This window comes from Schistocerca nitens, chromosome 8, assembly GCF_023898315.1.
Source record: "Schistocerca nitens isolate TAMUIC-IGC-003100 chromosome 8, iqSchNite1.1, whole genome shotgun sequence".
NCBI lineage: Eukaryota > Metazoa > Arthropoda > Insecta > Orthoptera > Acrididae > Schistocerca > Schistocerca nitens.
The window spans coordinates 93999819-94016022 of NC_064621.1; the positions used below are offsets into that span (position 1 = coordinate 93999819).

General features: G+C 45.1%; 1 protein-coding gene across 1 annotated transcript in view; it reads right to left on the reverse strand.

Annotated features, from left to right (window-relative positions):
• The window catches only part of LOC126199087 (acetylcholine receptor subunit beta-like 2), a 298793-nt gene that overhangs the window by 248639 nt on the left and 33950 nt on the right, over positions 1 to 16204 (reverse strand). Inside the window, exon 2 of the mRNA XM_049935834.1 lies at positions 8739 to 8884. Coding sequence (XP_049791791.1) covers positions 8739 to 8884 — 146 coding nt within the window. The remainder of the gene's footprint in view (positions 1 to 8738; positions 8885 to 16204) is intronic.

The window sequence follows — 16204 nt, forward strand, 5'->3', positions numbered from 1 at the left end:
TAACAGTATGAAGTAGTTAGTAACATTAAGGCACAGAAGGTTCAAATGTGAGTTACTGAAAGCAGCTAGAAAAGTACAAAGCACAAATGTTAGACTATGAAATTATTTCATTAATAATATGAGAATGACTCAGGTAATGGTTCGAAAATGAACGAATGCGTTCGAAACAAGTCATTAACTTAAAACATAAAAAATAGAAAACTAAATGACCTAACATAGTTTTTGTGGTTCATTTTAGTTTTCAAATGTGGAAATCATCAGTACGTGTGATCGAAATTAGCCTTTCATGTCTTGCAACTGAAACAGTAAACTGTGGCTGCATATGCAATAATAAACTTTCATCAGTATAAGATGATACACATATTCGTACATAGCTGCTCTTACTGCTCTATCAGAGTAAGCCTGCGAATGCACAGACATGTCCCGCTGTAGATTACACATGCAGTAGAAATGTTCCGTGGCGTTGCCACGGGTTTGTTCGACTTCGGTTGCTTCTGTAATACCTACCGACTACTTTTCAGCGAAGTTCTTTGTGAACAACAGACGCTTTCGCTGCTGCGTCTGCCGGAAGGTCTGCACGTGGTACCCGTGGCCTTCGACTGCGTCGCATGTGTTGAAATCAGCAACAAAATTTTCAGTAGTATGATGACGTCAGTAACTTCTGTAGGTATTCTGTTTACTTTTGTTAATCATCATAAGTTCATAATCTGACCACAATACTGGTGCGGATTTGTGACTGGGTATCGATCACACGCCATGCACATGCATCTGCTTTTACCGAACGGTTGATTTGTAATTCACTTCGAACGCAAGCAAATGAAGACTTTCTTCCTTCTCGTTTACTTTCCCATATATGTGCGATTGTTTAGATATTTGCTTCATCTCAGTTTTTGTGAGACACTCGTAGTAACTTAAGTAATTTTAAATGTATTGTTCTAAAGTACCTCGTAGTCATGTATCCGCTTACTTTCAGCCATTGCTCATATATGTTAAGAACTAAAAGGTATTTTTTGATCCCCAATTTCCTTACCAAAGATGCCCTTAATTAACAATAATTCAACTAAGGATATTGTTGAGCAATTTGCTTAGCCCGAGTATAATGTTCTTGCACTTTACAGGGGAAGTTCACCGAAGAACGGGACTAGATTTGCAGAGAAAACAGAGTTTAGTTTGTGCAAAACCGCTTTTAGGGCCACAGAGCGAGGTTCAGTCAATACTAAGAGAAGTTTCAGAGCAGAACCGACAATGAATCCCTTGAGTGCGCGGTCGTTAAAAGCCAATGTATTTGCTACATACGGCGCTCCACATATTGTCTATAATCCACCGACAATAATGGCTGGTAATGGCAACAGAGGGCAGGACTGGAGGTTTCGAATGGTGAGCTCAGCCTGAGGCTAAGAGCATAGTTGAACTGCTTAGTCGACTGGTAGCTCACAAAAGTGCCACGCTGCTAGTAGTGTTGGAACAAAGCACAGCAATAGAAATGATAAACAGAGCAAATATTGCATTTTATCTACAACAACAGGTGTCGAAGTTGACATTTCATCAAGAAGGAACCCAAGGAATTTCGCAGGCTGAGAAAGAAGACGCAGATGAAATTTAGCGTTTCTGAAAGATGAGTCAATGGAATGTGTGATGCCGTATACGCTCGGCCGTGGAGACAATGTACATGAGGAGTACAAATGGTTCAAATGGCTCTAAGCACGATGGGACAACATCTGAGGTCATCAGTCCACTAGACTTAGAACTACTTAAACCTAAGCCGGCCGAAGTGGCCGTGCGGTTAAAGGCGCTGCAGTCTGGAACCGCAAGACCGCTACGGTCGCAGGTTCGAGTCCTGCCTCGGGCATGGATGTTTGTGATGTCCTTAGGTTAGTTAGGTTTAACTAGTTCTAAGTTCTAGGGGACTAATGACCTCAGCAGTTGAGTCCCATAGTGCTCAGAGCCATTTGAACCATTTTACTTAAACCTAACTAACCTAAGGACATCACACACATCCATGCCCGAGGCAGGATTCGAACCTGCGACCGTAGATGCAGCGCAGTTCCGGACTGAAACGCCTAGAAATGCTCGGTCACAGCGGCCGGCTCATGAGGAGTACAATGATGACGATACATGCTTAATAAGTGAAAGTGATACTGAAACAGGTGTCGAACCATGTATTTCCTGATCCTTGTCGGACAGAGAGTGACACATCCTGTGCCCAGTGAAACGTCGTGGATGACAATCGTTGTCCAAGAAGCGGATACTAAAAGTAATTACGTACATGGAAGATCATCCGCAGCGTAGTAAAATAACACCTACGAACAGATTTCGAATAAGCCAGCAGCAATATGAGCATAAAAAAACAATGGATATTCAAGGGAGGACAAGACGCACTTCTTGCAAAAACTGGTGTTTGTTGGTTTCAAGGATGGTCGATACAGTTTACAGGATGTGCATGATAGTGACATACTATGTTATGGACATCAGACTGCGGGCGACATAGTTTACAGTAATTTTAGTGGAAGCAGGGAGGGGTTACATGACTTCAAATAGTGCTACAGAACTGGATAACAAATAACGAAATTTCACGCAGATCATTAACAGAAAACTGCGGAATCGGCCCAAATTTGTGGATGAGATACACAAATTCATCCCATCGCTCAGTAATGAATTTGTTTCCAACTTCGACCAATCGAAGTTGAAGAGAAATCCAAATGAAAGGAATCCTGGATATTAGAGGTACCAAGAGAACTGTACCGAGATCAAGTGACATAGGTGCCCTAAGGCATTCGTATACAGTTATGCTGACTGTTAATCTGAATGGTAAATTGGTTGGAAAGTTATTTATTGTGCTGCGAGTCGTTGGAATGCTCCGCCACCTACTATTCTTTCTCGTGTGCGTGATCTTGCAAGGGCAATAGAGAATATTTAAATCACAGCAAGCAAGAGAGGGGAAAATGGCCGTAAGAGAACTACAGCTGCTTTTGGCTGATAGCATGTCAAAATAATTTGCTTTTGTTTGATTCCTGGTCTGCGTATAAAAATCATACTCCTTTAGACTACACTATCCCTCCTGAAAAGTGTGTGACATTGCAGTTCATTCATCTGGAACCACTGGACAAATTCAGCCTCTTTATGTTTGTTTTTCCGTGGCTAAAATACATATTGTCTCACTATTTGCAATTACGCCTTGAAAGACAGCGAGTTTCACGTATTCAGTTGCATGCTATCACATTACACCAGTTCTCATCACCCCGTTACACTAACATGATTCCATCTGCATTCTTTCCTAGTGGATACCTAGCTGAACGTCACGCACGATTTGTAGCTCCTAAGGAATTCCCCTTCGATCTTGATGGTGCGAATCTTTGTGATCACTGTGGGGCAGCATTTGTCATTCGGTGTTCATGGTGCAAGTTAATGGTTTGTGTTGAGCATTTCTTGAGTGCCCACGACGTCCATTTTGTGAAGCTTAATACGTACGTTCCCTATAAGGCTGATCTCTGCATCTTCCGGACACTCATTTTCTGTCGCCCTTCTGATGTACATTGCGAGTTATTAGCACTTAATACCCTCAAGCGCCAAAGACACTGGTATAGGCATGCGTATTCAAATACGGAGAAACATCAAATCTCTGACCGCTGCGGACGGAAAAAGATTCTGCAAGAACTGGAGCAACGACGACTGAAGATAATCGTTCAAGATGACTGAAGTGCTTCCCTTCCGCAAATTTCTGCCGATTTCAATGCTGGGCCATCGACAAGTGTCGGCGGTCGGCGTATGAACCATTCAACGAAGCATCATCGATATGGGCTTTTGGAGCCGAAGGCCCACTTGTGTACCCTTGATCGCTGCACGACCAAAGCTTTACGCCTCGCATGTTGCCTGGTCGGATAAGTCTCGTTCCAAATTGTATCGAGCGGATGGACGTGTACAGGTACGGAGACAACTTCATGAATCCATGGATCCTGCATGCCAGCAGGGGACCGCTCAAGCTGGTGGAGGCTCTGTAATGATGTGGGACGTGTGCATTTGGAGTGATATGGGACCTCTGCTACGTCTAGATATGACTCTGAGAAGTGACACTATGTCTGATCACCTGCATCCATTCATGTCCATTGTGAATTACGACGGGCAATCCCAGCAGCACAGTGTGACACCCCACACACCCAGAATTGCTACAGAGTGGCTCCAGGAACACTCTTCTGAGTTTAAACACTTCCGCTGGCCACCAAACTCCCCAGACATGAACATTATTGAGCATATGTGGGATGCCTAGCAACGTGCTGTGCTCCACCCTCTCGAACTCTTACGGATTTACGGACAGCCCAAAAGGATTCATGGTGTCAATTCCCTCCAGCACCAACATTAGTCTTCTGTGCCACGTCGTGTTGCGGCACTTCTGCTTGCTCGTGGGGGCCCTACACGATATTAGACAGTGTATCAGTTTCTTTGGTTCTTCAGTGTGTGTTTCCTAATTGCTAACACAACACTTTGAAATGAGCCTTACGTAAAACTGAATTTGCGACCTCACACTGCGGGGTTTCCTTGTTAGTCTTAAAGCATTTGATTGCAGTTGAGGACATCTATAATTTCGTAGATTGTTTTCTTGTTACAGTTCAGAGTTTTCAGGGGTGATCTCTTTTAGACACGTTTTAACTGTAAAGCTCTAAACGTAAACATTAGCTACGGATTAGGCCTGAGGCGTGTTCCGACCGGCCGACCGCAGCCTACTAGGCAGCGCATTGGCGCTTGCTATCCGACTATAAGTAATGGGCTCTTTCTCTTTCATCCCGCGCCATTGTTCTGAAACTAGCAGCAGCAGTACTGGGTAGTTACCGCCACACACGTCAGCTGCCGTTGACACCACCACACAGACTGTTGCGTTTGGTGTCGTGACGGGGAAGCTGCAACTACTGACGAATGGCGCCACACTGTGCTCAGTGGCGAATCGCTGTTCCGCACTAACCTGGATGCCCGTCTTAGACGAGTACGGCGGTCATCTGCGGAGAGCTCCAATTTTTCCAGTGTTTTGCAGAGCAACAGCGATGTTGTTCCTGGCATCATGGTGTAGGGATTCATTTGACGTAATTTTCGGCCACAGCTGCCAGTGAATAAGGGAACCCTTACAGCACCACGATACGTCACCGACATCATGCGTCCGCTAGTGTTACCTGTCACGGGATGGTATCGTGCTGTCATTTTTCAACAGTACAATGCTCGTCCACATACGGCGCGTGTCTCCATGATCTGCCTGGGTGTTGCTGAGGTACTCCCTAGGCCAGAGAGATGTCCAGATCTGTCTGCGGCAATACAGCTTAGAAGTGAACTCCCTCCCAGCGCCAGTATCCATCATACCAAGGCTCTGATACTACAGTTGTCTGCCAACTTGCCTCGGGAGAGGATAAAGTGATTTTATGACAGTCTTCCCAACAAAATTAGCGCGTACATCCAGACTCATACAGCCAAGGTCTTATTTTCGTAATCACTGAATGTTGTTGTTGTTGCGGGCTTTAGTCCAGAGACTGAATTGATGCAGCTCTCCATGCTACTCTTCCCTGTGCAAGCTTCTTCATCTCCCAGTACATGCTGCAACCTACATCCTTCTGAATCTGTTTAGTGTACGCGGTGCATTCAAGTTCTAAGGCCTCCGATTTTTTTTCTCTGGACTGGAAAGAGATAGAAACATGCTCATTGTTTTAAAATGAGGCCGCGTTCATTGTCAATACGTCCCAGAGATGGCAGCACCATACGGCAGATGGAATTTTACCGCCAGCGGCGAGAATGAGAACTGTTTTATATATTTAAAATGGCGACGTTTTCCTAACAGCGTGCAATCATTCGTTTTCTGAATTTGCGTGGTGTGAAACCAATTGAAATTCATCGACAGTTGAAGAAGACATGTGGTGATGGAGTTACAGATGTGTCGAAAGTGCGTTCGTGGGTGCGACAGTTTAATGAAGGCAGAACATCGTGTGACAACAAACCGAAACAACCTCGGGCTCGCACAAGCCGGTCTGACGACATGATCGAGAAAGTGGAGAGAATTGTTTTGGGGGATCGCCGAATGACTGTTGAACAGATCGCCTCCAGAGTTGGCATTTCTGTGGGTTCTGTGCACACAATCCTGCATGACGACCTGAAAATGCGAAAAGTGTCATCCAGGTGGGTGCCACGAATGCTGACGGATGACCACATGGCTGCCCGTGTGGCATGTTGCCATGCAATGTTGACGCGCAACGACAGCATAAATAGGACTTTCTTTTCGTCGGCTGTGACAATGGATGGGACGTTGATGCCATTTTTCAATCCAGAAACAAAGCGCCAGTCAGTTCAATGGAAGCACACAGATTCACCGCCACCAAAAAAAATTTCGGGTAACCGCCAGTGCTGAAAAAATGATGGTGTCCGTGTTCTGGGACAGCGAGGGCGTAATCCTTACCCATTGCGTTCCAAAGGGCACTACGGTAACAGGTGCATCCTACGAAAATGTTTTGAAGAACAAATTCCTTCCTACACTGCAACAAAAACGTCTGGGAAGGGCTGCGCGTGTGCTGTTTCACCAAGACAACGCACCCCCACATCGAGCTAACGTTACGCATCAGTTTCTTCGTGATAACAACTTTGAAGTGATTCCTCATGCTCCCTACTCACCTGACCTGGCTCCTAGTGACTTTTGGCTTTTTCCAACAATGAAAGACACTCTCCGTGGCCGCACATTCACCAACCGTGCTGCTATTGCCTCAGCGATTTTCCAGTGGTCAAAACAGACTCCTAAAGAAGCCTTCGCCGCTGCCATGGAATCATGGCGTCAGCGTTGTGAAAAATGTGTACGTCTGCAGGGCGATTACGTCGGGAAGTAATGCCAGTTTCATCGATTTCGGGTGAGTAGTTAATTAGAAAAAAAATCGGAGGCCTTCGAACGTGAATGCACCTCGTATTCATCTCTTTGTCTCCCTCTACGATTTTTACCCACTGCGCTGCCCTCCAATACTAAATTGGTGATCCCTTGATGCTTCAGAATATGCCCTACCAACCGATCCCTTCTTTTAGTCAATTTTCCCCACAAATTTCTCTTCTCCCCAATTCTATTCAGTACCTCATTAGTTATGTGATCACTGAATATCATCATAATAAATGAAAAGCGATATTTGCTTTTGTTCTACAGTATTACTTTTATTGTGTTAACCGGTTTTCGGCTTACAAGGGCATCTTCAATCATTTACTGACCTTTGTCGCCAAAGAAGTTATAATGTGTGTAAAAGACATAGGAAAAGAAGTTACACATGTAGATTGAAGCAGAAACTTATGGTAAATAACATTTTTGACAATGTGATGGTAAAATGTAAACGTTGAACAGTAAATAAGCATAAAAGGAGTAAACAGGAAAACTTTAGCTCAGAACTGGAACAGCAATCCTACACAACAGTTTACACTAATAAGCAAAACCAATAAAATAAAATAAAATTAGTAACTGACAAGATTACTTCAGGAGGTGTGAAACATTGAGAGTGATACATAAATCAATTAAAAGAAACAGTTATCAATGTAGGTACACAATATATGAGGAACTTGAGCAATATAAATACGATAAATGGAAATGAATATATGCAGGAAAATGGAGGAGTGTGAGAGAACATACAGTAATTGCCATCTTTGACAGCGTGGTAGCATTTTAAGAAGTTGTACAGAATTAAACGGCGGAAACATCAAAAACATTAACACTATATTCAAAATTCTGCCTATGGAACAGTCTGAATTAAATAAATGTAAATGTCGTGTGACTAGGGTCTCCGTCGAGTAGACCGCTCGCCAGGTGCAAGTCTTTCGATTTGACGCCACTTCGACGACTTGCGCGTGCATGGGGATGAAATGATGATGATTAGGACAACACAACACCCAGTCCCTGAGTGGAGAAAATCTCCGATCCAGCCGGGAATCGAACCGGGACCCTTAGGATTGACATTCTGTCGCGCTGACCGCTCAGCTACCGGAGGCGGACATTAAATAAATGAAACAAGTAAAACAAAAACAGTACTTGAAGAGACAGCTTCAAGAGATATTAAACACGGAAATTAATATAAGTACCAGTTAAAGGAAGATTTAACAATTGTAACTACAGTCTATATGGGTTCCATAGACAATTTCAATAAAATAAATCGATTAATGCAGGAAAATGGGGGAATATTTAGGAACAGACAATGTGGGAAGTAATGAAAAACAGAGAGGATTGTGTGAAGTTTAAGAGAGGCGAAGTATTAAGCTGTGCCTGATCATTTAAGATTAGATCCGGACTGTGAGCTAGATGTTCGTTAATTTCCAGGGCTTCCAGCAGGATGAGTTTTTGCCTTTGTTTGATAAGTGAAGGACAAGGGACGCTGCCTGGTAATTGTGGCCCTCACACAGTAGCGCTTTTTATTTATTATGATGTTGATCTACCACGTACCGACGGAAGATTCAGTTACCATGAAATATCATCACATTGCCTTTTCTTTAGTTTTCGGCTCCAAACCTGACTGCTCTCACATTTATAGTAGGGTGAGGGAGGGGGGGGGGCGGTGAAGGGGGGGACAGAGACAGTACCCAACTACAACCCCTTTCCCCCACCCTCCCCAGGACAAAACCTTGCATCTGCGTCTGGGCGCTTTCTACAACTACCAACTGTGCTCTGTGAGGGGTACCGTCTGGGCGTCTACGCTGCACGGGTTAACAGGAGCTGAGAGAGCTGGCTGGGGCAGAAGGCCAGTACTCACCACCTCGATGAGCTGCGACAGCTTGAGCCCGAGGTGGACGGTGAGCGTCTCGGAGTTGTTGGTGACGGGCCGGATCAGCCGGTTGTAGTTGCTCAGCAGGTCGTCGTACAGCCGCTTCGCGTCCGGATTGGCTTCAAAAGCCGTCCCTGCGAAGTGTTAGGCGCCAATACTTTCAAAATGTCTTTTAGCTGTCTCCCTCGCAATGTGATAAGAACAAGTCTCAGTGCTGTAATCGAGTGTAGTGTGTTAAAAGCGTGGGGTGGATGTCACTCTCGGTGCTGGTTCTCAATTACGTGTGACGCAATAAAGAGCTCAGAATTTGCCGTCTCAGAGGTGTCCCAGGATGTGCAGTGATAAGAGGACGATGTGAGAAAGGGTGCAGTTTCCAAGTATAACGTGACAAAAGTAAAATGTGAGAATCAGCCTCATTGGTGTTGCAGGGTATACAGTGATAACTGGAAGGGTGACAATTCAGTCTCAGTGCTGTTTAAGAATGTAATGTAATAGGAGGCTTCACGTAAACTGATGAGCCACTGTCCACTGCGAGGCTGAAGCCGCCTGTTGGCGTTGCTGGCTCATTACGCGGTAAGGGATATACGTACACTCCTGCAAATGGAAAAAAGAACACATTGACACCGGTGTGTCAGACCCACCATACTTGCTCCGGACACTGCGAGAGGGCTGTACAAGCAATGATCACACGCACGGCACAGCGGACACACCAGGAACCGCGGTGTTGGCCGTCGAATGGCGCTAGCTGCGCAGCATTTGTGCACCGCCGCCGTCAGTGTCAGCCAGTTTGCCGTGGCAGACGGAGCTCCATCGCAGTCTTTAACACTGGTAGCATGCCGCGACAACGTGGACGTGAACCGTATGTGCAGTTGACGGACTTTGAGCGAGGGCGTATAGTGGGCATGCGGGAGGCCAGGTGGACGTACCGCCGAATTGCTCAACACGTGGGGCGTGAGGTCTCCACAGTACATCGATGTTGTCGCCAGTGGTCGGCGGAAGGTGCACGTGCCCGTCGACCTGGGACCGGACCGCAGCGACGCACGGATGCACGCCAAGACCGTAGGATCCTACACAGTGCCGTAGGGGACCGCACCGCCACTTCCCAGCAAATTAGGGACACTGTTGCTCCTGGGGTATCGGCGAGGACCATTCGCAACCGTCTCCATGAAGCTGGGCTACGGTCCCGCACACCGTTAGGCCGTCTCCCGCTCACGCCCCAACATCGTGCAGCCCACCTCCAGTGGTGTCGCGACAGGCGTGAATGGAGGGACGAATGGAGACGTGTCGTCTTCAGCGATGAGAGTCGCTTCTGCCTTGGTGCCAATGATGGTCGTATGCGTGTTTGGTGCCGTGCAGGTGAGCGCCACAATCAGGACTGCATACGACCGAGGCATCATGGTGTGGGGAGCGATCTCCTACACTGGCCGTACACCACTGGTGATCGTCGAGGGGACACTGAATAGTGCACGGTACATCCAAACCGTCATCGAACCCATCGTTCTACCATTCCTAGACCGGCAAGGGAACTTGCTGTTCCAACAGGACAATGCACGTCCGCATGTATCCCGAGCCACCCAACGTGCTCTAGAAGGTGTAAGTCAACTACCCTGGCCAGCAAGATCTCCGGATCTGTCCCCCATTGAGCATGTTTGGGACTGGATGAAGCGTCGTCTCACGCGGTCTGCACGTCCAGCACGAACGCTGGTCCAACTGAGGCGCCAGGTGGAAATGGCATGGCAAGCCCTTCCACAGGACTACATCCAGCATCTCTACGATCGTCTCCATGGGAGAATAGCAGCCTGCATTGCTGCGAAAGGTGGATATACACTGTACTAGTGCCGACATTGTGCATGCTCTGTTGCCTGTGTCTATGTGCCTGTGGTTCTGTCAGTGTGATCATGTGATGTATCTGACCCCAGGAATGTGTCAATAAAGTTTCCCCTTCCTGGGACAATGAATTCACGGTGTTCTTATTTCAATTTCCAGGAGTGTATATAAGCTGAACGGAGATGAATGGAGAATCATTCTAGCGGGGGTACAGGTCGCCAGTAGGGAAATCCACTGGCATTAGCGATTGTGACAAACTGTAGACTGAGTAGGTTGTTATAGTCCTTAGCACAGGACCCAAAGCTCAGAAACGGAGAAACTGGTGAGCTGTTTGTGTGGTACAGTGAAGCCACCAGTAGAGGACCAGGTGTTCGGCGTCCGCACCACATCCGACGACGATGGTGGTACAGCAAAAGCATTTCGGAGCACACCATTTAGTGCACATTGCTGAACAATGTAATGCACAATAACGTGTTCCAATGTTTATCAAACAACGTCCTCCAGTACGATTACAGTGGGCACTGTATCACCGATATTGGAACGTGGGCCAACGGACACTCATCACCTAGTATTTTGAATCCTGCTTGCTTTTGGCTACACCAGGTCAGTGGCCGTGTCCAGATACGCCGTCATTTAATCAAACGGCTGCTCAAAACATACACCGCACCACAGTCGCACACCAGTTTGGGCAGTATTATGTTAAAGTGCTCAAAACATTCACCGCACTACAGACGCACACCGGTTTGGGCAGTATTATGTTAAAGTGCTCAAAACATACACCGCGCTGCAGACGCACATCCATTTGGGCCGTATTATGTTAAAGTGCTCAAAACATACACCGCGCTGCGGACGCACACCCATTTGGGCCGTATTATGCTATAGGGAACACTCACCTTTGTTCCCATGGGACCATTTGTAGTACCCAAAGGCACCATAACGGCTGTGGACTACGTAAACATTATTGTGGACACTTTATGCTTGGTATCTTCCCCAACGGAGATGGCATCTTCCAACAAGATAACTCTACGTGTGACAAGGCCGAATTCGTTCTACTTTGGTTTGAGAAGACTGATGGAGGACTCACGTCGCTCTGTTGATCCCTCAAATTCTCCTTATCTGTACCTGAAGAAGCACATGTGCGACAATATCGGTCGCCATCTACGTTTCCACATACCGCCAGTCCGTAATTTACGGGAAGTTATCTTTGCTTAGACAACTGGTGCAGATAGCTCGCAAACGTACCAAGGAGTTGTCGGATCCATGTCCACGCACGATTACTGCTGCACTACCTCCCAATGGTGGTACAGCATGCCAATAATCAGGCGGTCATAGTCAGAATTTTTTGGCTCCTCGGCGTATCAATCTGCGTGCTTTTCCAGAGTGTGCAGGGATAAATGGAATCGAGAATGGGTGTTGTTTCAATGTATAAAGTGAGGAATAAAGGCGTGACAAGTAATAGCGCTAGACCAGCGTGTGCAGAGATAAACGAACGAAGTGAAAATTCAGTCCGAATGTTGATTGAGAGCGTAATGTGGTTAAAAAAAAGTGTGAGGGATCACTATTCATGCTGTTCTAGAGTTTTCAGTGGTTGAAGGAAGGAATACAGTCCCGATGCTGTTTGAGACTCTAATGTGATAAAATAAAAGGATAGAACTCACTCTCAGTGCTATTCCAAGGTGTGCAGTGACGTGTCGAAAGTGTGGGGTTTCATTCCAGGTGCTGTTTGATGGAGTAGTGTGATGAAAGACTGACTATCTTTCGTGAGGATAAAGTGATAAATTGAAGGATGAGAACGCAGTGCAGTTGCAAAATGTGATGTGACGAGATGAAAGCGTGAAAACTGTCTCAGTGATGTGTCAGGGTTAGGAGGTTACGTCGTCTTGTTCATCACTTACCTGTGTCTGAGACCACCGTCATCGTAGACGCAACCTATTTAACAAGTTCTTGATAATAGCTTGCGAGCTGGAGTATTTTCTATAAGCACAGATTTTATCGTAAAATTATTTACCTTATGTCAGTTCTAACTCTACGGAAAAAAATGTCGGTTCTTCTAAACTAAACAGTATCACAGACACATTTGTTTAACATTAAGGAAGGAAAGGTACTGGAAGGAGAAGTAATATATGATGCCGTAAGAAATAGGTAATTAACTGTTTATAGAAAACGATAGCATGTGTTAGGGTTCCCACAAGGAAAGAATATCATACTTAATTGGGAAAATAAGATCCTATATTTTTATTATTGTTTCACATACAGTCGTGAATACTGAATCAGTGATTTCGACATTGGGTATTGCGTAATGTGCTGAGAATTTTCTATACGTTAAATAATCTCAATAATTTTATCGAGTGATACTTCAGCGTACCCATCCCTTTTTCAAGCGACTCTAGAGTTTTTGAACAGTGGTGAAAGCTAATATGACCCACAGCGAGAGGTTCGAAATGTAAGCGATGTAAGAGGCAGGAATGGCTCCAAAAAGATAGCGTGACGGCTTATGCTTCAGTCTTCAGGTTTGCAGCACTTATATGCTGTTTGTGCGGAAAGATTTACTGTCAACGTTAACGGGTACTGCATCACTGTACTCATCGTTTTAAGAGCCCTCGAATGACGTCAAAAGAAATTACATTGTCATTTTGTACAAACAAACTGTCCCGTACCTCGGTAAATATAGTAGCACTTGTAAAATTCTCAGCCACTTCCATACAATAATAAATCTCGATTCGATAGCTAGAAGCAGTTACATTAGAGATGACATGTCAATAGACTTTTAACGGCTCGTTTTTTGGAACTTGGTACTACGAGTCTAATTTGGCTGTTGAGATCTGGGCTGTAGTATTAGAAAGAAGCGAAATTTTTAAACATTCTAAGTTTAGTATCGTTCGAAAAATCTGAAGAACACCAGACATTAGTACTACGGCAATGCAGTAACATACAATTTGATCCTCATCAGTCACGCGCCCCTCACCCATGACATCACAAGCCTAACCTCAGCGTCATGATCATCACGTGACAAGCCACACGGGTCTTATCCTTGATGTTGTAGATAAGGTCACACCACGTTCCTTGAAACAGTCGTGGCCATTACAACGAAATAGCCAATCACATCCAAGTACCGCACAGGCCATTAAAACGAGACCGCCAGTCACAATGTAGCCCAGTGAGCTGCCATCTTGAGCATGGTCAAAAGTATCCGAACTATCTGAAACTTAAGTTCCGTTCAAAATTACTTATCAAAAATTACGTAAAGGGTGTATGTTGCAGTATTTCTATGTCAAAACTATGTAAACTTCACTTCAGTTACGCGTAAATTGTTGTCATGTTCAAAAGCATCCAATTTTTTATGAAACATACGTAATGTTATTGACAAAGCGGTGAAACTTGGCACTAGTTGTCTAATTCATAGGTTAAGCATCACCTGTGAACGTGCATAGTTCCATCTCTGTACCATAGTTGGCGTAAGGCACAATTGAATGGCTCTGAGCACTATGGGACTCAACTGCTGTGGTCATCAGTCTCCTAGAACTTAGAACTAATTAAACCTAACTAACCTAAGGACATCACACACATCCATGCCCGAGGCAGGGTTCGAACCTGCGACCGTAGCAGCAGCGCGGCTCCGGAAGGCACAATTGATCCTCAAATTAAATATTGCCACGTCATAACTAAAGTCAAGACCAATTAGGATACCAGGGTCAAAAATGGTGTACAACATGTAGCACTGAAAGTTCGTTTATTACACACCTCATCATAGAGCCAGAGCAGAACTCTTGGATGACGAGTGCAGCTGTTTATACAAACATAAAATATTCCAGACTGCTGTTATTTATACAAACATCGTACCTTCCAGGACATACAAAAAATACAAGATATTTCAAGAACCTTCCGGGAATGATAAATATTTAATAACAAAAAGCTGCCACTGGTGAGATTTGAAATGGCGGCCCGCAACATGCCTGCCAGCATCATTAACCACTAAGCCATACAGCGTGCAGCATAGCTCTTGGCATTGCTCCCTCTCCTGAAGACACAGCAACTCACTGTTTAAGGCATTCTCATTTAACATTTAAGCCGACTATACAAACCTGGATCTTGTCAATAGTCCTATCTATCGAGGCGCTGGCAGATCCTTCCTTTCTGGTCTTATTCTTACATCCTCTTCAGTGGGATGAGCCTTGGAGGTAGCCCCTCCTGTTGAAGCTTCATGATATAAGTGAGCATATAGTTTCCTTGAATCTACTGTTGTTGATATGTGCGTCTGTACTGTAGCAGGGTTTCAGATGGAGGCCATAGACTATGTCTCTGCGCTTTTGTCTTGTCGACTTCATATGAGTCGTCCGACAAGTGACGAAGAATACGACAGGGCCAAAAGTCGCACTTAAGTAGCTTCTTTACATCACAGGCGTAAAAATCCGTACCAAGTCTCCCAGGCTGTATTTCATTTGCTCATGCTTGGCATCATAGCACATTCGCTCTTCCTCCTGGACGTCCAGGGCCCATATGATAGCCAACAATCTTTCCGTTTGGGTGCTGATGATGACGTTTTCAGACAGTCATCCTGAGAATCGTCCAGCTAAAATGGGAACAGTGTATCCACAATCGTTTCAGTCTCGTGACCTTGGAGCATATCGAGAGCATATCGCGAGCGTATGTAACAACGTCTTATCAAAGCACTGTGTGAGGCCATCCATCTGTGGCTGCCGTCGTTCAATAGTAATGTCACAGTGCGAAGTACCTCTGATAACAGTCTCGACTGGTGGACTTTGCCATGATCAGAGATTATCACATGGGGTGCTCCCTGCTTCAAAATGATGTTTTCTACTACGAATCTTGTAATTTCACTAGCTTCAGCAGTCAGGACAGTTTTGGTGACAGTGTACCGCGGGAGATGCTCAATGCAGATACTATTGTCCATTGATTCCCATTTGCAGATGACTGGAAGCTCCTCAAAAGATTGATACCAGTTTGATGGAATGGCGCTGCAGCAGGCAGGGTTGGCACCAGGTGCCCCAAAGGTGATTCCGTTATGTGGTTCTGTCGTTGACATTCCTTACAATGGCTCAGGTAGTGTGTAATGGATCGTCAAAGACCTAGCCAGTGACATCTGTATCTGACACTGTCTAAGTCTTTACGAATCTCAGGTGACCGTACGTTGGTGTATCGTGAAGATACTTCTTGATAACTGGCCACAGATGCGCTGGGATGACGAGTAATCATTTCCAAATAATTGAATCACAGTTTCACTTATACAATGCTTCGTTAATAGATGGGAATTCTCCTTTGGTCGGTTCCTTCCTCTCCATGGCTTCATTGGATTTCATCAGTGCTGGATATTCCTTCTGTTCAGCAGCAGTAATAACTGTCGCACACATCACCATATTATAGCAAATACATAAAAAATTACCCCCACTGTCGCAAAACCGTAACAAAACCCTGCATACATCCCCAAATTAAAGCAAAATTGTAACAAATTTCCCTATGTTAAACTATAACGAATTGCCACATCTCAAAGAGCAAGAGAAGAAAGTACTCAATGTTACACGACAAATGTAACAAATTCCCCATACGTCAACATCTTACAGGCAAAACTGTAACAATGTGACACTTATTACAGAAAAACATAGCTAAAC